The sequence below is a fragment of the Castor canadensis genome, chromosome 9 (assembly GCF_047511655.1).
Source record: "Castor canadensis chromosome 9, mCasCan1.hap1v2, whole genome shotgun sequence".
NCBI lineage: Eukaryota > Metazoa > Chordata > Mammalia > Rodentia > Castoridae > Castor > Castor canadensis.
In genome coordinates this window covers 150553840-150577758 of record NC_133394.1, presented here as the reverse complement: position 1 = coordinate 150577758, position 23919 = coordinate 150553840, and the positions used below count along the sequence as shown (strand labels likewise).

Below are 23919 nucleotides of genomic sequence, written 5' to 3'. Positions count from 1 at the left end.
AGGACATCTGGGTAGCAGGAGGGGCTTGTACAAAGGCTCTGGAGTGGCAGTAGGCTGGGCAGCGTGAGGAGGAACAGGGCGCATGTGTAGCTGGGTGAAGAGGTACAGAGCACATCAGGAGATCAGATTAGGTGGTGGGCAGAGCTGAGTGGGGGAAGAGCTACTGGACACCTGATTTCTCTCCATTCACAGGTTACTCTGGAGCCCAGCTGGGATGGACAGATGCTTCTTCTGCTATGTGACTCCCCCCCAGGACAGTGCATGGATGAGTTGCTCATGCCCTTGGACCTGGTCCAATCTTCAGAGTGTTTCAAAGTCACCCAAGCCCAGGAGCCCTTTCTTCTGGTACAGACAGCCACACTCCCACTCTGGGGCACAACTGCGGACCCTGGGCCCCTGTCACCACCACTACTCCAGGATCCTCCTCAAGAAGAGCTCCAGACCCAAGATGTGCTTGACATATGGCCTCTGCTTTCCCCTGGGGCCTCGGCACAGCCCTGCTGGGATTGTCATCGGATAAGGAGGAAGGACACTTCTCCCTGCCAGGAGTGTCCACACACCTCAAAACACCCCTCTCTCAGAAAAGGACCCAGAGGTCTCAAAGACACTTGGAACCAGAGAGCGGGAACCCCAGCAGGGAAAGCAGAGGTGCAAGAGGCAAGGAGGACTTTGGTAGAGTATGGTGACAAGTGCCAGCCAGGTCAGGAAAGCAGTGAGGACCTGAGCTTGGGGACTGGGGTTCAAATCCCTATGGGCTTGCAGGAGGAGAGCTGGGATTTAGAGATGCAGGCCTCTGCGCACAGCACCTGGCCCCAGCAGGAGTGTCCAGCGCCTCTTCTGCAGGGGGCAGCCTGTGGGTCAAAGGAGGACCCCAACTCCCTGAGGAGAGCAAGGATAGAAGGATGTGGCTGGGGCCTCCTGGGAAGGCTGTCATCAGAGGATACAGTCCCCATGACCAGCAGCTCCAGGGCTCATGGGACCAGAGTGTCACAGCTAACCAATGGTCAACTCCCTGCAAGGAAGGGCCGAACCATCTGGAGGAGCGCACAGGGCAGGGAGGGCCACCAACTGCGGTTCAGAGGTGCTCTGCTCCCACTAGATGAGGGACACGAAGAGGAGGAGGAGAAGGCGCTGCCCCAAGAACCGTCCAGTCTGGAATACAGGGGGCAGTCTGACCGCAAGGTGCCTGCGGGCCGGGAAATGCACTTCTCACCAGGAGATCGAGGTCCACCATGGTTTTCCAGATGGGCAGCAGCAACTGACAGAGGTGAGGCCACCTGTACTCCTCAGCCTCTGAGCACAGGACAGGACGGGTGTGCTCTCCAAATAGATGCGTTTGAGAGGGAGGTGGAGGCATGTTTCCAGCAACTGAGCATTCTGGAGCTTGGCAGCAGGAGTCTGTGGACGTCCACAATGGCGGGAGAGAGCTGGAGCTTCCCTGACACACAGCAGGATGGCAAGGAAGGCATTTGTCTTCAGCTGGCCTGGGCCAGCCAGGGCTTAAATGCCTGCTCTACTGAGGATGCAAAGCCCAGTGAGTGCAGCAAAGGTGTTAGTCTGGAAAAGACCATGACCCTGGACACTACTGAAGTTCTCCCAGAGATGGTGCCTAATCGAGGCAAAGCCAGCCAAGGCCCCGCAGAGCCAGGTAGGAATGAACTCTCCCTGCGGTGGGGAGCCCTGGAGAGGGCAAGGGGCCGGTTCCAGCAGCTCCTTGCCAACCTGAAGAAAGAGAGAAGCCAGGTCTTACGTGACAATGCCAAGCTTCAGGGAGACCAAAAGAGATGCCATCATAAAGTGTGTGACCTCGAAGAAGAGAGGGCAAGGGATGCAACCAAAATATGCAGGCTTGAGCAGGCTAACCACACGCTGGGGGCAGAGCTGGCTGGCCTGGAGAGGGAGCGAGACCAGTGTCTGCGGGCCATTTCCCACCTGGAAGACTGCAACGGGAAGAGTTTCAGCAAGATTTTGGAGCTCGAAGAGGAAAACGAAAAACTGAGGTTGGACCTGGGCCAGCTCCAGAAAGCCATGTCTGAGAGCATTAGAAAAGCAGGGGGCCACATGGAGGGCGTCACCCTGGAAAACAGGGAGCTCAGGGGGCTGATGTCAGAGCTTGGGGTCAGTTACAAAAAGCTGATGAAGGAGGTAGTGCTGGGCCTCGAAGACATGGTCAGGACCTTAAGGGGGGAGAACCAGCACCTTCTATGCAGGGTCCAAGCCTTGGAGCAGGAAGTGACCTTGAAGATGAGCAGGGATGTGGGGTGGATGGTGGGAGGTGGGCAGCATGTCCAGGGAGACACCAAGATGGCAGGGGACAAGATGTGTTCTGAAGACAAAGAAGTTCAGGTGACTCCACTTTCAGGGCTACCTGTGGAGGAGGAAGCGGGTGTGACTGGGAGGCAGACAGGACTTGCCTCAGACTTGGAGGGCTCCAGATGTGGCACTGACTCTACCACATCGTCATTGGTTTGGAGAGATGCCAAAGAATCCAGTGTCCTCCAAGAAAACTTTGTGGCAGGAAGAAAAGGAGCACAGAAAGAGAAGATGAGACTGGGCTGTTGGATGGACCAAGGAGAGGCTCTGAGGTTTCTAAGTCCGGACTCCCAGGTAAGTTGACTTGGTCACCTGCTGTGATGGCTGCTCCAGGGTCCACCCCACAGCCCCACGCATTCCTCCAGAAGCCTTAGGTGGGAGGCATGTCATCATCTCCGTTTACCAGCTGCAAACACCAGGCACAGAGAAGTAAAGGGACTTGCCTAGGTCACGCAGCTGCTGAGGGTGGAGCTGGGACCCTCACCCAGGTGGCCTGGCTTGAGCCTGCCCCTCCATGTGGTCTGGAGGCACATGGAGGGCAGCTTGCTCTGTAAGATCAGACCTCGGGGTTTCCCAAGTGCCCCAAGTCATAATTCGGCATGTTGTGTTTAAAGTTGCCATGAGCAGAGCAGTGGGCGACAGAAGGTGACATAGTAGGATCCAGAACTGGTTGTCTCTGTACTTAGAGATCTGGGACTGTGAGCCCAGAGGTGGGCTCCACTCTCTGAGCCACTGCCCTTCTGTGTGGCAGTCTAGATTTTCAGGACTCCCAGGATGCAATGCTCACCATGTTCTTACCTGCCCTTTCATGTTTGTAGATCAGGGGGCCACAGAGCCCCTCGTATCCCCTCATGCATTCCCTCTTCTGTCTCTGTCCACCTGCTCCCTCCTTTCCTTCCTCTCTTTCCATCTCTGTCTCCTTCCCTCAGCAACTCCTGCAACCATTTCAAAGGATCAGCTCTTGGCTTTGACTTTCTTTATTGTTTGTATTTCATTTCTCTGGTTTCTTCTTATATCATTGTTTTCTTTCTTTTGGTTTCATTTGATGCTCTTTTTCTTGCTTCTTGGGTTACAAAATTCAGATTGTTTTTTTTCAACCCTTCTTTTGTAATCTGTGTGTTAAGCTATAAATTTCTCTCTCAGTGTTCCATGTATTTTGATATGATGTGTGTTCAGCTCAGTGCTGTAGTCTCTTGACTTCATCTTTTTTTCTGCAGTACTGGGGCTTGAACTCAGGGCCTACACCTTGAGCCACTACACCAGCCCTTTTTTGTGATGGGTATTTTTGAGATAGGGTCTCACATACTATTTGCCCGGGCTGGCTTCGAACCACAATCCTCCTGATCTCTGCCTCCTGAGTAGCTGGGATTACAGGCATGAGCCATGACTCCAGGCTTGATTTCATCTTTGATCCACAGGCTATTTGGAAGTATGGTTCTTAATTTATAATCTCTGGGGATTTTTAGTTATGGCTTTTGCTACTGATTTTAGCTTCATGTCATCTTTGTCAGAAAGCATGCATTGTAGTATTTGAGTTTTGTGAAACTTGTTAAGACTTGTTTTTCTGCCCACATGATGGTCTATGTTGGTAAACATCACGTGTGCTTTTGTAAACAATGAGGAATCTTTAAGTGAGTAGCGATTAGGTCTGCCTGACCCACCACACTCCTCAAAGCTTCCTAGCTTTACTGTGGTTTACCAAGAAGCGTTTAAAAATCTCCAAAACTGAGTGTGCATTTATATATTTTTTCTTTTAGTTGTGTTGATTTTTATTCTATTTATTTTCTTTTTTCTGTTTGTCTCACTGCTTTGCTTCCTTTTCTTCCTCCTTTCTGTATTGGTTGTTCTCTTCCCATAGCTTGTGTTATGCACTTTAGTATCACCCCTTTAATTATCACTCATTTCAAAATGTCTCTAGTATTTAAATTTACCCTAGGTTAGTGTTTTTACCATGTCCTGAAATCATGCAAAAATCTCTTAGTAGTTCAGCTCTGTTTATTCTCTTTCCTTCTTTTATTATATTATTTATTGTTATCTTATTATATATTGTTATTATTACATATTTCATTATATATTGCTTCAATATATAATAAACCCATGCACCATTGCTATTACTGCTTTAGGCAATCATTAATCTTTTCTACCCATATTTTTATTTTAGTTTTGGTGGTATTGGGGTTTGAACTCAAGGCCTCTGCTTGCCAGGCAGGTGCTCTACAACTTGAGTCACACCTCCAGCCCTTTTTCTCTGGTTATTTTGGAGATAGGCCCTTGTTTTTTGCCCAGGTTGGCCTGGACAGCAGTCCTCCTATTTTACACTTCCCACCATGGCTGGGATAACAGGCACATTCCACTGTACCCAGCTATTCATTGAGTGGGAGCCTTATGAAGTTTTTTGCCCAGGTTGGTCTTGAACTCTGATCCTCCTGATCTCAGCTTCCTGTGTAGGTAGGATACAGGCATGAGCCTCTGGTGCTGCACCTCCATTGATCTCTGAATGATCTCGTGCTTTTGTTCTTCCACCTCTGGTTCTGCTTTCCAATGAGCAGAACGTTGGTGTTTCTTGCAGTGAGGGTTTGCCAGTGGTTGATTTTCTTGTGTTTCTTTTTATGGAAACAATTTTTTCACAGCTGCATTTTAAAGATTTTCTTCCCTGGATTCAAAATTATAGCTAGGCAGGTACTTCCCCCTCATTTGGGACTTCATTCCATTGTCTCCTGCCTCCCATAGTTTCGTCAGAAATCACTAGTAATTTTCATTTTCTCCCTGAAAAAAGTATGTGGATTTATTTCTAACTGCCTTTAAGATTTCCTTCTTATTGTTGGGCTTTGATGGCTTGACAGTGGTGTTGCTAGATATGGCTTTATTTGTATGCATCCTACACAGTCTCCCTGAGCTTTGTGAAATGGTATATTTATGTCTTTTGTTAGACTTGAAAAAATCTTGGTTGTTATTTCTCAAATAAATTTATTCTGTCTTATTTTTCTCACTCTCCTTGACTGAATCCTTCATCTCTTCAAAAATGTGTTCTATTTTTCCTCTCTGTGCTTCAGTTTGGACTTTCTGATCACTTTTTATTTTGCTAATCAGGACTAGAATATCCATTTTATTATTTTTTTAAAAAACACTGATTCTTTGCTGGAATTATCTATCTTTTCACCCACTTACATGTAAATGTATAAATCACAGTTATTTTGCAGGCCTTGTCTGCTAACTGTGATATCTGGATCATCTCTTTGCCTGTTTCTATTGACTTTTTGATTTCTTGGTGAACAGTCACATCTCCTGCTTGTTTACATGTCAAGTAATTGAAAGATTTTTGTTGTTGGACCTGCATATGACATGTGGTGGAGATCTCTGATTACCATATTCCTCTAGAGAGGAATTTTCATTTAATTCTGGCAGGTCATTGAGTGATCAGTAGATCATCTTATTCCTGTGTGGGTCTGTGACAGTCCCTATGCCCTTCAGTGGTATCCACTAAGTTCCCAAAGCATTGACTAAGGCTGTTTCACCTTGGCTCAGCCAGAGCTACCATTTTCTTGGTGCCATGTGATCTCTGGGACCTCCTTGGTGATGAGCCTCATCTGCTGTCCCCTGTAAGGCAGTGAGTGCCACACAGCTTATGATTCAGTTGAGGGGCCAAGGGCATGTTTAAGACAGGATTTGGGTGTCTTCTCTACATCTCTCTCCTCTCTGCTTTTCCTGTACATCCCAGATGTCTTAGCATCCCTGGACTCTACCTCTTTTCCCTCCAGTCAGCTCTGCTTTCAGCATGGACACTGGTCTCCTGAACCAGGTTCATCAAATTGTTCCAGAGAGAGTCCAGGAAACTTTTCAGCTTGCTTTTTTTGTGCTTCCTTTTCATTCAGTATGGCATTCCTGTTTTGGTTGCCTTCCAATGCCTGAGAAGAATTATTTTTGTGTATTAGCCCCAGATTTCATAGTTTTACAATACCAGCTGCTCTGACTGGAGGTATTGGAAGTCGAAGATGGTAAATATGGAGTTCAAACTTTCCAGGTTAGAAAGCATCAGTGAGGAAGAAAGAGCATTTCAGGGCAAGTGGCCAGCCTCTGGGCAGTGAAAAGACAGGCTGTTGAAAACCAGAAAGTGGCTGGTGTGGCTTGTCACATAGGGCCAGGAGGAGTATGGTAATGTGAGACAAAGGTGAAGAAGCTGTCATGAGATGGATCCCAGGGGCTCATAGACTGTCTTCAAGATCTTTTCTAAATATAGTGGGATTTTGGCAGGAAACCAACATGATCAAATATATACTATAAAAAGATTGCTGTCTGCTGTGAAGAAAGGGGCCAGGTAGACAGGGGAGCAATGGTGAGGAAGGCTGGGATGCATGGCTAAGAGGTTACCTAGAGTTGGGAAAATTGGGATCAAAACTAGAGATAATTCCATGGAATTTGCTGATTTAAGAGGCAAAGGGTGATGAGAGGTCCCCCTTTCTGTCACTTTTGGGCCTAAAGCCCTCCTTATAGCACTGGGTATGAAATCCAGACTCTCACAGTGAGTAATAACCAGCTGAGAACCCCAGAAACTTCAGCTACCATTGTTTGTAACCTGCCCACCATGCTCTGAGCAGCAACCCTACCCTGAGTTCTCTGCATCCTTTCCCTGCCCCTTTGTGCACCCCATCTTTCTCTTGGGAACTCCTGCCTATCTCAGGTCTTCCACTGGGGGCCATCCAGGCTGGACTCAGGGAAGAGGGCTGCTGGGGCTGACTTATGCATACCTCTTCACACTTCTGTGTTCAATTACATCATTTTGGTGGCTCACAACTGGCCATGGTGGGGTAGCAGATGCTACAGATTGGTACTGCTCTGGCATGAATGATGGCATTTGCCGTCATGGCATGGACACAGCCTCTGTTCATTGCCTCCCAGAGGCTCCCACAGCCTCCTGACCTCCCTTGCCACACTGTGTCCAATGGCCTATGTCTGTGCCATTTTCCCATCAGCCAGAGCTCCTTGAGGGTGGTGTCCCCACCATCTTCAAGCCAAGTACTCATGGAGTCCTGGCTGGAGCATGTGTTCACAGTGTCTGGTGAGTGGGGCAGTCCTAGGGGACATGCAGGCAGGCCCTGCCCCACTGTCATTCTCTTTGGCTTGTACTGTGGATGCTTACTTAGGACCTGTCAAGCAAAGCCCTTGTTCAAGCCACCGCCAGAGGAGGGTGGTAGCAGCCAGGCACCAAACTTCCTGAAAGGCTAAGTTGTTTTGGAGTCTTGTTGCTGAATTTGATGGAACCATTCGGAACCCCCATCTGTTCTTGACAGGGCCCAGCCTGTGCATCTCAGGCCCACACAGTGTGAATTTCTATTAATTTTTTTAAGTCACATTCTGCTCTCATGGTCTTCATTAAGAAGGAGAAGCTGGATCAGCCATGGCATCCCTGGCACTCCCTTTCTCTCCAAACAGAATAGCTCAGAATCCCTCACTTTCCTGCTCCCACCAAGTCAGGAAAGGTAGAAACGTGAGCTTTGTGGGGCTCAAAATACCCCGGTGACTGCTTTAAATAAAGCTGTCCTACACCAAGCAAGGTGGGGGGACGTTTGTGAGTTTCTGGGCTCCCCAGCCCATCTTGAAAGTGAGGACATCTTAGCGGTTTGAAGTGGGAGCTGAATTATGGCCGGATCCCTGGACCCAGAAATCCCCCCAGTGCGGTCTTAGGGAAGAATGCACAGGTGCGTTCAAACACTCCAGCACAGTCTCTGTCATGCCCCAACGTGTCTGAGTAATCCGAGCATTCAGCACGGCCACAGAATGCCACCAAATGCTAACAGCAGCATCTGCCATGGCACTTGGTCAAAGGAAAATGCTCGTGGCACAGTGTCGAGGGAGCAAAGCTGAAGATAACGTGTTTATGAAATGCGTGTTGTACACCTGTTTGCTGTACATATGAACACAAGTTAGCAACACAGCGAGGATTTAGGATCAGGGACCATTTGGGGGCAGCAGGGTCCCTACCAGTTAACCCCCTTTCCACAGTGCCTAGAGGACTGATTCCCCTGGCACCCATGTGGACCCTGCTGCCCTGGCGCTCCACCCAAGCAGAGCAAGAGGCACCTTTGTGCTGATTTCAGACATGCCCACAGGCAACCCAGCACTTTCTGCTTGATTGAAAGACAGAAGGCTTTTGTGGAGTGGGCATCGAATTCAATTTGGATATGAAATTTCATTCATTGAACCATGTTTCTGCACAATGGTGACTGATGGCTACTAGGCCGACCCTGATCTCGTAGGTCCCATTCTCCATAGTGTTCCAGTACTATTCTGGGATATTGTTCTGGGATTCCTGGGCCCCCCCCCCAGGACCCCCTCCTGAGCCACATGCTCACATGGAGCACATGGAGGCACAGTAGGAGGGTCCTGTAGGAAGGTCCTATAGGACACAGGGATGACAGCAACAGTTACGTCAGGCCGTAGCATTTGGATGTGTTTTCCCCTTATTTTCTAAATTGTTTATGTGAGGAAAGCGTAAGCAGACAAAATATGACAGACAGAAAATGGACAGTACGCTAAGGAGTTCATTCAGATCTGCTTTGAGCAGCTGCAGGACTCAGAGGCCCAGGTGACAGAGGAGACAGAGGAAGACCTCCGGCTGTGTGCTCAGCGGCTGCGTCACCAGGTGCAGACACTGCAGTGCCAACTCAGAGACCAGGGCTCGGTGCTCCAGGAGCTGCGGGTGGCCCTGCACGAGGCCGTGTGTCTCCAGGACGAGCTCAAGGGCAAGGTAGGCCTGGCCAGTGCTTCCTTCCACCCTAATTGTTCCCACACCTCAGGAGGTGGCCAGCAGGAACAGACCAGCTGAGGTCTCCCTGGCCACAAGTAGCAGTGTATTAAAATGTTAGGTATTTAAAGTATAGAACTGTTAGTACAGGGAAGAAAGACAAGAGGCCTGTAATGTCTCCAAGGTTCAGCTAACCTCTGTTAATTTTTTTTTTTTTCACTTTGGTGCTGAGGTTTGAACTCAGGGACTACAACTTGAGCTACTCCGTCAGCCCTTTTTTGTGATTTTTTTTTTTCGAGATAGAGTCTCATGAACTCTTTGCCTTGGGCTGGCTTCGAACCTTGATCCTCCTGATCTCAGCCACCCAAGTAGCTAGGACTATTGGTGTGAGCCACCAGCATCCAACTAACCTCTATTCAGTAAAATTTTAAAAATTCAAGCAGGCCTGGCACTGGCAGCTCACACCTGTAGTCCTAGCTTCTTGGGTGGCTGAATCAAGAGGATTGCAATTCAAGTCTAGCCAGGGCTAAAATTCTCAAAACTCCATCTCAACCAATAGCTGGGCATGGTGGCACTCACCTGCCATCCCAGCTACACCAGAGGCTGAGTCCACGGTTACAGGCCAGCCTGGATAAAAGAAGTTTGTGAGACACCCCCACGACCATCTGAACAGGAGAAAGGCACATGTCTGTCATTCCAGCAACAGCAGGGGCTATAAAATAGAATTGAAGTTTAGGCTGGAGCAAAAAAGGCTGGAGTCGTGGCTCAGTGGTAGAACGCCTGCCTAGCAAGTGTGAAGCCCTGGGTACACCGCAAAAAAAAAAAAAAGAAAGTCAAACAGATTCCACTGCTACCTGAAGGAAGGTGAAAGTTTTTCCCGGACAAGAGCAGCACGGGTGTGACTGTAACAAAGCAGCAAGAGATCCTGGGGGGTGGGGTTGGAGCTGTTCAGGATCCTGACTATTGGACCCGAACCTCCACGGGGTCCAATTGCATCGGCCCAGCACACGCTCACAGGAGCTGGAGAGAGGTCAGGGCTTATGTTGTTCTCACTGGGTATTAGGCCATAGTCTTGCAAAACGTTCCCATTGGAGGAAACCAGACAGTGCCCATGGGCTCCCTCTGCGTCATTTCTTGTAATTCCATGCTTCTATCAATTGATAATTAATTTATTAATTTGAATTGATACATAATAATTGTATATACTCTTTTATGTAAAAAATCCTAAAGAATCCATAGAAAGACCCCATTCCAACTGAGGAGTAAATTCGATTAGATATGTGATTTTAAAATATTTTCACCCAAATCCATGGGTTATCTTTTCACTTTCTTCTCATTCACTCTTTTTTTTTTTTTTTTTTGGTGCTGAGGATTGAGTTTTACTTCAATCTTGCCACGCTTCTAGTTTGTTTGTCAGATGGGGTCTTGTACTAACTTTTTCTGGGCTGGCCTCAAACCATGACAACCCTCACAATTTCTGCCTCCCGAGTAGCTGGGATTACAGACATGAGCCACCACACCTGGACTCTTCTCGTGCACTTTTCATGGCAAATGATCCAGTACACATTGCACAGCAATGTACTCATGCTAGTTCGTACATTGAGGCTGGGGGAAGCCTGCAAATATTATTGGGTGTCACTGAAATACTACACAGTGTGCTTGAAGCTGGGCTTTTCTCTTTGACTATATGAGAAAAGCCCACTGAAACAGATGTGTAGAAATGTCCACTGAAGCTTTGTTTGTAAAGTAAGGAAGCAGAAGCAGTACAAATTTCCACCCACAAAGATTTGGTTAAATGAGTTATGTGTCAGCCTCATGCTAAAAGAGAATGCAAGGTTTTAAGGGATGCAGTCAGCTTGTACATACAGATGTGTCACCAGTAAATGACAAAGCAAGGTGCAGACCACTGTGCGTGGTGTAGTTTCACACGTCCACAAACACACATGTGTGCACGCATTCTGATTCACATGGGCGCATCAGGCTGAGAAGATATTAGTGGTGAGAAGGGGGTAGGGTGAAGCAGGACTGTGACTTAGGTGGCTTTCTGAGTCTTTACTGATACAGAGGAATGAGGGAGTGTGTGAGAACTCGTGAAATCCCCATTTTGTCACATCCATGGGTCAGGAATCAGACAGGACAATGAAAGCATGAATCAGGTGACCTGGTAGCATTCAGATGGATGCTGGCTAGGCCAGAAGGTCCAGGATGTCCCCCTGCATGTGTCTGGCACAGTTGCATGGTGGCCGGAAGGTGGTCTCAGGATCTCCCCATGCCTTCCCAGGGGGAGATGGAAAGTAGAAGCTTCCAGGCTCTTGAAGACCAGACCCGGAAAGGCACTTCCAATGCGTGCTGAGCTGGGTGCCACAGGTCAGCCCTGAGCTGAGGATGGGGGACCTGACCCTGCCGCTCACCAGGAGCAGCCTCAAGACTCCATGTCCACGGTTAATCTGTCCCTGACAGCAACACTAGCTGGCATTTCTGAACTGACCAGATGCCCAGCCTGTCTATGTGCCCTGTATCAGTGGATCTCCTGATTCCTCACTATGGGGCAGAGAGGGTAAGAGAGGACAGGGACTCACACAAGGTCACAGTGAGTGGTCAGGCTGGGACTTGGGCCCAGGGCACCTGGCTCAGGAGCCTGCATGTTTCACACTAGACTGAAAGTCTCTTAGCTCTGTGTGGGGAGCTCATTGTGGGGTGTCACAGCCTCCCACTAATCCTGCCTAGCTGGGGCAAGGCCCCTGTTTTGCGCAATGGGTCCCCACATGGGGAGAGGAGGAAGGCAAGGCGCTGGCTGCTGCACCACTACCCGGGGGACCTGGGCTGCCATAATGCCGGGGTGACACTGTCACAGATGGCGCTTTCGTTTCAGCTGGAAGAACTGCAGAAAGAGCAGCACGAGGCGCGTCTGGCCGTGACTCCGCTGAAGGTACCGTGCACAGTCAGTGCCACCATCCCTTTCCCAGAGTCCAGTGCTTTCCTGTTGCACATGTCCTGCGTGTCTGCCGTGGGGAAACACTGAAGGAGATGATTACCCAAGTCCCCATCCGAAGGTAGCATGTCACAACTTCCTTCTGGTCATTTTTCTCATGTTCCCGAGATCCTACCCCACAACACACGCCCCGCCATGGCCACCTGCACGCTCTTGGGTCCTGCTCTCTCCCTTGATGGAATAACCTAGAGGTGTGGCCAGCCTGTCAGTCTGTCCTTCCTGTTGAACTAAAGGTGTCATGAGATGCCTCCATTTGTAACACCTATCGGTGGCTGTGGTATTCACAATCATTGGATGGGTGCTCAAGTTCACCTCTGACTCTCTCTCTCTCTCTCCTCATTAATACCATGATACTCATTTTTCCTTAGAAAGGTTCTCCCTACCTACTCTTACATTTGGGACAATTCCCAGAAACGTGTTCCTTGTTAGCAGAACATGGCTATTGTTAAAGGTGACATTTAATCTGGGCCTGGATTTGGGGAGAGGAGGAATGTCTGTCCTTCCTTCCTTATCTCCAGGCAGGGGGGCAGGGAGGGGCCCAATTGTCGGCAGCACACAGTGACACCTGGGACCCCCACTGCCCACCATCCTCTGGGGACTCAGTTCCCTTAGCTGTGAAATCCGAAACGTGAGCCACAGTCCCTAAAGCCATTTCCCTCCCCGCCAGGTTTCCATGTCCTGCTGACACTGCGAGTGCAGGCAGAACAGCAGAAAGAGACGGTGGTGTTCAAGAACGTAGGCTGCCACCCTTCTTAGGTTCATAGCATGACACGCACCACCATTTAAACAAGGACCACATCCCTCCTGCTTTACAAACGTGGTCAAAATGAAAACTCAGCCCCATTGTACAGATGGGCAAGTTGAGGTGCAGAGAGGAGCTGGGCAACAGAGCTGGGCAGTGACAGAGCCCAAGTCCATGCTCTTAACCCTTGCTGCCCTGAGCCTGGAGCCCATTAGGAAACAGGGCATTGGGGAGTCCTGGAACCCCAGCTTTGGGATGAAGAGAGTTGCTGGGGGGCTGGGGGCTGCCGCTGGGCTAAGACACACCTGGGGGTGGAAGTAGGGAGCCTCCCACGGGGTCCCCAGCTGAGCTGTGCTCCTCCCGGGAGCCCTGCACCCACAGACTCCCCCTTTCAGGCCACGCTGGCTTCCCTGGTCCGCAAATGCCGGGAGAGGAACCACCTGATCACGCGCCTGCTGCAGGAGCTGTGCAGGGGTGGGCCAGCCGATCCCCTGCTCTCCGAGCTGTCACAGAACATGGTCAGTGACACGGTTCTAGCTGAGTATGCGGCCACTTTCCTGGCACCAGGAGTCCCAGAGGTAGGTTCCCACAGACAGCCCTGTCCAGAGTCCCTGTCCATCTGCCTCCCTGAGCTGCTCTCTCCTTCTCTCCTCCGGCTACTGAGCTGCCCCAGGACTGGCCCCTCCCGTGGGCCAGCAGCTGTGCTCTGGGCTGCTGCGGTACCTTTGCCCTTAAAGTGCCTGTGGCCTGCCGCGGGGGACAGACACAAACAGTGATTCAGACATATGTGACGTGGCACCTATAAGAGAAGAGGGGACATTTGTGACACCTTTCTGTTGGGGCCAGAGCACTCCATGGTCCTCTCTGCTTCCCCAGTGCCTGGCGCAGAAGCAGTTTTGGAAAAGTGCTGGGGTTGGACCCAGGTGGGCAAGTGAGCCCCTCCAGCCAGGGGAGCCTCATCAATGAATGAGATAATGAGCCAAATGAGCCAGGATCGTCTTCCTGAAGGTCAACAACAGAGGGAACGGCGGTCAGGCTGTCAGGGTCTTGCTGAAGGTGACCATGTGGTAAAGGCGCCCATTCTCCTGGCGCAGGTCCAGCGGAAGTGCTCCCGGGCCTGCCTGCCTCTGAACAGCACTGCTCGGCACCCACGGGTGCTCGGCTGCTTCTGCCCACACTCGTGCGTGGTCCTGTTCCTGGAAAGAAGCCAGACGCGCCCCCCCCCCCCAGACTAGCTCAGCTCCTGATGGTGCGAGGGCGGAATGGCTCCGTGGTAAACACAGCCGGCTGTTTTCCCTTCTCTCTCGCTCTGTCTCGGGGCTGCTCAGCCTGGGCGCTTGTCCCCTCTTTGCCCTTCCCAGTCCTGTGCCCACAAGACCAACCTTCTCCATCTCCTTCCCCCACAGTCAGCAAAGAATGTCATGTGTCCCCTGGTCCAAATTACCACACAGCCGAAGAGGTGGAGCCTGGGACCTTGAAGTCTGCTCAGGGACACAAAGCCACCTGGTGCAGAGCTGAGCTTGGATCCGAGAGCCCCTGACTGCAAGGCCAGTGCTCTTGAGTTTGCCCAAGGCCTTGAGCTCTGCAGAGCCGGAGAACAGATGAACAAGGAGGGTAGACTCTGCTGAAGTGCCTTTTGCAGCCCCTGGGGTGCAGCAGGTGCCAAATAACCTGTGTTGAGTGAGCCAGCAAAAAGCAAAGTTCCAAGAAGTTTTGGGCACTTCAGGTATCACCCTGGGTGACAACTGGCTGTTTGCCATGCAGGCATCATAACAGTGAGGCCCCACCTTCCAAGGACTACTCCCCAGTCTTGTGGGCCCTGAAAAACTGCAACCAAAACATTCACTGGGGTTGTACAGGATGACCTACAATGACCAAACTCACAGAGGCTGATGTATAAATAAGAACATTAGTTAATTCTGTATGAAAAGCAGAATTATTCTGCAGACAGTTTGCAGGCGGGACAGAGGATTAAAAAATGTCAGCATATTCTCTTCCTGTGGTCGAGTTATCTGGAAAGTGAGTTCATTAGCTGACTGGCTCACTTGTTAGTCAATAAGCATTTGTAATGAGGTCACCTGGGACAGGGAGAGTTAATGGTGGCATTGGGGTGATGGTTTATCTCCCGTGAGGATGTCCCTCAGGCCTGGACAGCCTCCTCTCAGTAGAATGGAAAGGCCACGCAGCCAGGTATACACGCTCCCGATGGCCAGCCCCCAATCTTATTTTCCACTCAGGATGTCAGCACTCTGGATCTGGCCTTGACTGAGCTCCACACATGCCCCTACTTTTAAGGTGTCTCTCCCTAATCCACCCTGCATTATTTTTACAGCTCAGTTCTTAGAGGACACCTGTTGCTCAGTCTGGAAACCCCGCCCACCTGGCCTGACCTGAATATTGACTGAGCCACAGTGCTGGAGCTGGGGCAGGGAGGGGGAATGGAGAAGTGGACAAAAGTGGGCAGGCCCAAACACGCAGGCAGAGAGGCAGACCGGGTTGATGATGGATTGTTTACACCTTAGCAGGACTCAGACAGAGACTGACCCATGCCTGTGTGTCTTTGGGCAAAACCCTGGATTTCTTTAAGCCTCGGTTTTCTCATCTGTAAAGTGAGGACAAGCTAGACGCACCTCTGCAGAGCTGCTGTCACGTCTGAATGCGATAGCTCGTCCCCCACAGGGTGAGAGCCTGGTCCTCGTGTGGGCAGCTGGGAGATGCCTGAGGCTGGGAGCCCATGGGCTCACATCCAGCATTGTGTCCATCTAGCTCTCTGACCTCAGGGCACTGGCACAGAGTGTGTTCTGAGCCCTTGCTGTAAATTAACTCGGCGGTCTCCCACAAGAAGGGGACCTCATTGTCCCCCTGCCCAAGTGGGAAAACAGAGGCTCAGAGCAGGTGTGGGCCTCGCCCAGACACACGCATCCCAACTTAGCTTTCTAACTCAGTCCTTTCTGGAGGTGGGGGAAGTTCTGTGATTTGAATTCAGGGCCTTGTGTGCTTGCTGGGCAAGTGCTCTACCACTTGAGCCATCCCACCAGCTTTTCACTTTGGTTATTTTGGAGATAGGGTCTCAAGTTTATTCCCCCAAGCCAGCCTGAAATATAATCCTCCTATTTACATCTCTTGCATAGCTGGGATGACAGGCACACTACCACAGCCAGGTATTGGTTAAGATGGGGTCTCATGAACTTTTTCCTGGGGCTGACCGCAAACTGTGATCTTTTCAATCTCTGTTTCCTGGGTAGTTGCGAGTCTGAACACAGCCACAGCAACGATAGCCTGGAGGTGGGAGGGAGGGAGATAGCTGCTGGGCAGGGCTGGGGGAGGTGGGCTGCAGCTTAGGTCTGGTACCCATCATGCCCTCCATAGGCAGGTCTTTCTGTCTCTGGAAGGCTAGTCTTCAGTGTGCAGAATCTGTCCAGCCATCAGGCAGTGATAAAAGTTGTGGTGTGTTTAAGAAACCAAGGGAGTAAGCCTGGCTGTAGGGTGAGGTCCTGAGAGGCGGTGTGGGAGCCGAGGTTGGATGGGAGTTCATGGCACTGACCGACGATGGAGGGTTTGAGCAGGACCCGTGCGGTTCTGGGAAGACAGGTCCTGCAGGTGTGTCGTGTGTGGCTGGCAGGGCCTCTGCTCTGTGTTCCAGCAGCTGGATGGGATGGGCTAGGCCATGTGGAGACCCGAGGCCTTGTGGTCGAGCAGAGCCTGGAGGAGGGGCACTGAGCCCCTCAAGTGGCAATGGCAGCTCCTCCCGCTGGCAGCTGGACAGGAAGCGGGTCCAAGCTTCTTGCTTTATGGGCTGGCTGTCACTTCAGAGAACACAGATGGGGTTCCCGATGGAGGCCTCTGGGCTCTGGCCAGCAGCCCGGGAGACACTGATGGGCTCGGGGTGGGACCAGTCCTGGGTCCCGAGGCCGGCCAGTGTCTTTAACAGAAGCATTCTGTTCAGGCGCCCATCCCACTCCCCAGGGATAAGCCAGGCCTTGACCGTGCTCTCTGTGGGGTCATCTGCACCCCACGAAGATGAGGGTGACCTAGAAAGGAAACTGCTATCCCTGCTCCCTCCTCCCATGGGCCTCCCTCTGGTACTGGTTGGGGTGGCATGTGACCTCAGAGGCATGGCGATGGAGTTGGGGCTCCTAAGGACTCTTAGGGTTATGGTCGCAGTGGAACCTCATGGAAATTGTGTCAGATCCCTGCGACTGTAGAATGGCTCCTCGAAGTGCCAACTCCCTGGTTCATGGAGCCAGGATCCCCGAGCTCCACCTCAAGGACCCAAGCAATTCCCTCCTCCTTGGCTCCTGCATTTACAAAGGTTAGAACATCACCCAAAGTTCATGGAATTTTTAAAAATTTTTTTCTATGAGCACATGATAAAAGCGAGAGCACACAAGGAAGGGGTGAGGATAGGTAAGACACCTAAAAAACTAGCTAGCATTTGTTGCCCTTAACGCAGAGAAACTAAAGCAGATACCTTAAAAGCAACTGAGGCCAATAGGAAAAGGGGACCAGGAACTAGAGAAAAGGTTAGATCAAAAAGAATTAACCTAGAAGGTAACACCCATGCACAAGAAATCAATGTGAGTCAATGCCCTGTATAGCTATCCTTATCTCAACCAGCAAAAACCCTTGTTCCTTCCTATTATTGCTTATACTCTCTCTACAACAAAATTAGAGATAAGGGCAAAATAGTTTCTGCTGGGTATTGTGGGGGGGGAGAGGGAGGGGCGGAGTGGGTGGTAAGGGAGGGGGTGGGGGCAGGGGGAGAAATGAACCAAGCCTTGTATGCACATATGAATAATAAAAGAAAAATGAAAAAAAAAAGCAGGATAAAAGAAAAACTAAAAAAAAAAAACAAAATGTTTTTTTCTTTTAATACCAATTTCTAGAATGAATTTGTCACTGTCTCTGTTTGGAGATTTACTTTGAATAAAGGAAATGGATTTTTTTCCTGGTGTGTGTGCCTTAAGAGCAAAGCTGAGCCCTGGCTCCTTTGAGGGAGGCTGAGGCGGAACGGAGGCCGGGGAAGGAGGGAGGCCAGGCAGGTGGTGACCACGTCCTCTAGCACTCAGCAGAGTGGACAGAGCCGGTCACAGAGCACAGCTGTGTCCTCTGAGCGTTGCTTGCTGCCCTGCACCTTGCAGAATAACTGCTGGGCTCTTCTCTTCCAGGAAAGCCTCTGCCTGGACGTCGGCTCCGAGGACACAGCAGCTGGAGGAGGTCAGTGCAGCTCCCAGGGAGCAAAGTCTGTGTGTTCAGAAAACGTCCTGGGTGCAGGACCCAGGGCCAGGTGGCCCGGCGTGGAAAGTGCCCACTGCCACGTGCATGCTGCGGAGAGGGAGGGACCCCTTAGGAATTTGCTCCATTCCTCAGCCCTGGAAATCCCTCCCAAGTAAATAATTCCTTCTGCGTAAAAGAGCTCTTTGGACAGGCGTCCCCGTGCCTGTGTGTTTGAGAATGAAAATGAGGAACCTTCAGGGTTGTCAGTTCACGCAACACAGTCCTTAAAATGGCTGAGAAGCACGATGTGACAGCGAGGGAGTCATGACATCCTACTAAAAAGCCACTAGGATGTGGACTGCCCCACACGGTTACAGACCTCTGGCACGCCTGTGTCTGCGCGGCGCCTCACACGAGCAGAGCGCGTTTGCTGTGCTTACTCAGAGAGATGGTAGCGAGTGGTTGTTGTCATTCTGTTAAAAGAAACGAAGACGCTACATCCTCAGATAGCAAAGGGTTATGATCACTGCAGGTGAGTGCAGTGGGTTCTTACCGCTAAGACTTGCTATCAGAAATCTGTTCATCTATGGTTCTAGGTTCCATCGTTGTCAGCTGTGTGATCTTGGATGAGTTAATTAACCTCTCTGAGCTGCATAATAGGACCTTCTTGTGTGATGCCTGGCACATAGTAGGGTGTTGATAAGCAAGGCTTCTCTATTTAACTGATCAGGGTGGGCCCACCTTTTTGTACCTTCATCTTTTTTTTTTTTTTTGGCAGTACTGAGGTTTGAACTCAGGACCTTGTGCTTGCAAGGCAAATGCTTTATCACTTCAGCCATATTCCCAGTTCTTTTTGCTTTTTATTTTCCAGTTTATGTTTCAGATAGGATCTGGTGCTAACTTAACTGGATCTGGTCTCAAACTGTGATGGTCCTCCTGACTCAGCCTCCAGCATGGCTGGGATTACAGGCATGCACCACCACAGCCAGCCCTGCACCTTTACCTTCTACCCCATGGCCTTAGTCGGTACCTCTCTGGAGAGGTGTACATGCTAGCTGGCACCATGTCTGCCACTGATTTTCTCTGTCACCTCAGGCAAGTCTCCTCCCTTCCCTGGGCTCAACTTTCTCACCTGTCAAAGAAGGAAAGGCAATAGATTGGTGGAGCCAGTCATCTGTACAGGATTCTGAAGGCACCACCTGTCACCTGTGGGTGGGGGAAGCATAAAAGATAAAGTGCTGGCCAGGCTGGTGGCTCCCACATGGAGGGCCTTGAGCCAGGTGAGATGGGCAAGCCTTGCTCTAGGATGTTCTAGCCCCAAGGCCATGACAGTGTCATCGAGGGAGCGGCCCTTGGGGAGTTCCAAGGCCTTGGGGGGTGGGGGCGGGCCCTGTCATGGAGTGAGGCATTCTGGGAACAGCTGGAGACACCAAGAGAATGACGCAGTTACCACGTGGCTGGGGCCTTGTTATTTGAGCATAGCTTCCTAGATGAGGCCTGACTTAGAATATTCCCTTCCAGCTGAGAAGTATCTGCTGAATTCTGAAGTGGACCGTGTCCTCCCAAGTCCGTCGTGTGCGGAGTCCTGGCCTCTTCCCGAGGCTGAGTGGGCAGCACAGACAGCTCGGCTGGACTCGCCAAAGGTGAGCAGACATCTGTCACCTGATTTCCTGGGTTTGTTTTTCACTGAGAGTAGGTGGATAGCCCACTCAATCAATTACCCAAGTGACACCCCCTCAGCAAGCCAAGCCCCCCAGGTTAGGAAATAGAGCCTAACCAGTACCCCAGTGGCTCCTGGCTTCTCATCTGGGTTTCTTTCCCTCGTCAATATTTACATTTCTGGTTTTGGGCAAATTGTGTGGTTCCTGTCTTGTTATTTTCTATTGAGTGCTGGACACCGTGTGTGAAAACCAGGGCCCCCATGTGAGTTCCACGGATGGCTTCTCTACCCAAGTGGGCGACGGCCTTTGGCTCTGACAGGGCTGGGTGGGGCAGTGGTCTTCCTCACACCCAGACTTATTCAAAGATGAGCCAGCCCGAGGAGCTCTCCCCACATCCCATCTCTCCCTCATTCTCCCCCGGGCATGACAGCCCACAGAGTCCTCAGGGCCCCTCTCCAGGATGCCACCAGCTGTGAGAGCTCAGCCCAGAGCTCACCCTCCCTGCCCTGGCCTGGAGGGGAAGGACGTCCCCACACCGTCCTCTCTTCCTTGGCTTCTCTCCCCCTGCTAACTTCAGCCCCACAAATCCTCATGGTCTTTCAGCTCCCAACAAGGGAGCTACAAAATCTGCTACACTCGTCCAGAGTTTCAGGTTGTTCTGACCGCAGGCTTGGTCCAAAATCCCCCAGTCTGCGTCTCAGATGGAACTCACTTAACTTACAAGCTGTGGCTCTGGCCAACCAAGTTCAAATCCCAGCCCTGCCCCTTGTGAACGTGGCATACTACTTAATCTGCCTGTGTGTGATGCTCCTTGTCTGTAAAACGGGGACACTTTTGTGACTGTGAGGGTGGAAATCAGACAAATAGAACTGTGAGTGGATGGGGACATTAGGGGCGCTCAAGGGGAAAAAAGACACCATTGCTTGGGAGGAACGGTCTGGTTACACGTCAGTGGACTGAATTTTTTGTCTTTTATTCCTGTGGCATCTCCCCTGTCCCCATGATTCACTACTTTTTATCTAAAAATGACGAGAACGATGTTTAAGTCTCAGGGTGTCGGGCAACGTGGTGAAAAGTATTTGTGAGAGACACTGAGAATAAGCGGTATGGCCGCTGACCTTCCCCTCTGTTCTCCTGACTGGTGGGTTCCGTCCCCGTTTCGGTCTTCAGGCGCATGGTGGAGAACTGGGAGGTTCTTCCAGTTTTCCTAGGAAAACTGCCTCTGACTTGATCCCACCTACTTTGTCACAAGCAGGTACACAGGAGCACTGTCACCACTCAGGGGCTCGTGTGAGGACAGCAAAGCAGGAGGAAGCAGAGCAGAGTCAAGGAGGAAGGGAGGAGCCGGGCACTGGCTTGTCTGTTGTCACACAGCTGCAAAGTAGACATCAGCCTGGGTCCTGTGTTGTCCCCTGAGGAAAGTGAGGCATGGAGGAGACGATAGCTCTCCCAGGTCTCGGCCACCTGGCTCAGAGCTAGGGCTGCTGTGTGGCCAGATCAAGCTGGTGCTGATTAGGGATGGGATGGGTGCAGTCCCTCCCACCCCGCCTGAGCTCAGAGCAAGAGAAACCCCAGCTGCCATCTGTTGTCCCTGGTGCTGCGCAAGAATCCAGAGCCTGGCCTTCCAGGAAACGGGTGGAGGCAGAAGTGAGCAAAGGACCACTGGGGGAAGGCTTCTCCAGTTGGAAGTCACTTCCTGCCCACAGGGGACTTTCGTTCTTGTTCAAGATGCCAGAAAGTCAGTGGAAATGTTTCTGTCCCCATATTTGCCAGGTACCTGGCATGAGAGCCCTCAGCACACCTGTGGGGCCAGGGATAAAAGAGGGGTCATGGGCACCTCATCTGGTTCCAGCAATGGGTTTTTGGCTGTAGATTCCATCCTGTTCAGTTGTCACAGCACATGGGACCAGAGTCCCTGCCCCGGGGGAAGACAGACCAGGAGCTACAGCGCTAGGCTGGCTTCAGAGAACAACCACGTTAAATAACCACGCCAGGGGATCAGTGACCTACAAGCAAAAGAAAGGTCTCTGAATTTTAGAGGGCAATAACTAAATTAGTCACACGTCACAGGTCACAGTTATTATACGGTTGAGGGAGGGTCTAGGTAGTGTAGGAAAACCCTTAGCAATTGAAGAAATATGTCACCCTCTCTGCTCTAAGCCTGATCCTGTCACTTCCCTACTTAAGACCTACTGCTGTACCCCAACTTCGGCCGGCAGTAGGCTACAGTGGAAGCAATGCAGGCTTAGCAGCTGTGGGGCCAGTTCCAGTCTTGGCTCAGCTTCCTTAACTGTGTGAGCCAAGTGACTTAACCTCTCTTTTGTGGGACTTTTTGGTAAATGAATCCATCTGTGTAGAGTGCCTTCAACCATGCCTGGCACACACTGAGAGCCCAACAAAGTGTTCACCACCACAGAGAATTGAACCCTAGAAGTCACCTGCCAATGCTATCTGCTCTTTGCCTATGGGACCAGCAGGGTCATATGGCACAAACAGTTATCATAATCTTAGGAGACAAAGAGCAGACTCCTGAAGCCGGCGTTTGCATTATCTGTGCACCTTCCCCTTCCCACGGCATGTCCTCTCTAGAGCCCTGGTGGGTGGGCCCCGCTCCAAGAGGCTTTCCTGCACCTGAGTGTGCAACTGGCGCCCCCTTGTGGTGTCCCCAGGACTGGGCCGGGCTTGGTGCGTGGGTAACTCAAGGCGTCCCACTCCTCCCCTCTGCTGCCTGCCTCTTCCCTGAGTCTTGCAGATGACACCGAGTGTGCACAATGTCGCTGCTCCCTGTCCTCTGGGCGGGTGGAGGAGTTTGCTGGGTTCTGCTAGTGTGGTTGGTGGCACAGACAACCGAGCCACACGGTGAGAGTTGCTCAGCCAGGACGGCTTCCTGTCCATTGTGGGAGGGACAGTGCTCAAGGATATGTGTGAGAAGGACTGACACACACACAGGAGTGGCTGGTGGAGAACGTGCAACCAGTGGGGACTTGAAATCAAATGTCCTAGGTGTGGCACAGAGCCAGCTGCTTCACAGCCACACGTTTGAAGGCTTTGACCGTGAGCTGTCACCATGGTGCTAGGCTGGGGACAGCCTGGTGGAAGGATTAAGGCAAGTTCAGCGTGCATCATCCAGGAGTCCAGGATGCTGGGCATAAGGTTGGTGTTCAGTAGACATGGACGCCTTGTAACAGGAAGGGTGTTTTCTCTTGTCACTTGGAACAGGATCCTTGAACAGCACCTCTACTCGCTCTGCAGGAACACCCACAGGCACCTGTGTTGTCAGGTGTGTGACAGACAGACCCCACCCCAGTCTAGGTTTCCTCGGCCATGACACAGTGACAACAGCATCCTGGAAGTGAGCCAATGAGCCAGGAGCATTTGGTGCTAGGCAGAGAAAGAGCCACTAAGCCTTAGCTGTCATTGTCATCTCTTCTTTGGATGCTGTGGTCCAAGGGCTTCATCACTGGGGACACAGCGATCGCTTCTTTGTGCTCTTCTTTCTAGCTGCCCCTGCCCTTGGGGCCCACACCGGATCCTGGACAGTGCCAGGTGGCGCTCACGGAGGAACCAGGACACCCCACACAATGTCCACAAGGAAGAATGCCCTGTCCTGCCATCTAGTCAATGGCCTCCTGCTGCCCTCAGAGCCCCCAAATGGGGCACAGATCCTGGCTGTCCACCAAGAGCTCAGGCCAGGCCTTTGCAGTGATTCCCAGGTCAATAAATCACCACTGGCATTATGTCACAGGGCTGCTCGTTCTCGGGGCTGTTTCCAAGACTCCATAAATATTTGACGCAGAACCTTCAAAGAGCGCTTTAAGAAATTGTTAACGATCAAAGCTCTCATCTAGTGACAAGTGCTTTTGCCTTTGGCTTAGGGACTTGTGTTTTCTGCCAGAGCTTGGGAGATGCCAGACTGTGCCTTGCAAATTCCATGGTTGGCTTTGGCAAATGCCAAGGAGGTGGCAAAAGCCAAGGAGGTGGCAGAAATGGCTACAGCACCCAAACCATGGAATGACCAGGCCTCTGGTTCTCAGTGGGGCACAGTTTTACCTCTTAGAGCAAAATGTGGTCATGCCTGGAGACATTTGGTCATTACGGTGGGAAGCTATTGCCACGGGCACCCAGAAGGTAGAGGGCAGGGACACTGCAAATGCCCTTCAATGCAAAGAAGGACAAAAAAAAGCATGCAGCCCAAATGTCCTGTGCCCAGGTGGAGAGCCCGGGGCTGGCCTGGTGGCTCCTAAGCCATCAG

The 23919-nt window shown here is 51.2% G+C and overlaps 1 protein-coding gene and 1 non-coding gene across 2 annotated transcripts in view; one reads left to right on the top strand and one right to left on the bottom strand.

The window, feature by feature from the left end:
* The window catches only part of C9H4orf50 (chromosome 9 C4orf50 homolog), a 41306-nt gene extending 17717 nt beyond the window's left edge, over nucleotides 1-23589 (top strand). Inside the window, 8 exon segments of the mRNA XM_074042655.1 lie at nucleotides 193-2607; nucleotides 8876-9058; nucleotides 11928-11984; nucleotides 13185-13367; nucleotides 17958-18006; nucleotides 19528-19649; nucleotides 23169-23280; nucleotides 23283-23589. Of these exon segments, the coding sequence (XP_073898756.1) occupies nucleotides 193-2607; nucleotides 8876-9058; nucleotides 11928-11984; nucleotides 13185-13367; nucleotides 17958-18006; nucleotides 19528-19649; nucleotides 23169-23280; nucleotides 23283-23458 (3297 nt within the window). The 3' untranslated portion in view covers nucleotides 23459-23589.
* On the bottom strand, nucleotides 18779-18851 carry Trnaa-ugc (transfer RNA alanine (anticodon UGC)). Its single transcript has one exon. It is a non-coding gene; the product is annotated as a tRNA-Ala (tRNA).
* Nucleotides 23590-23919: the final 330 nt, after the last annotated feature.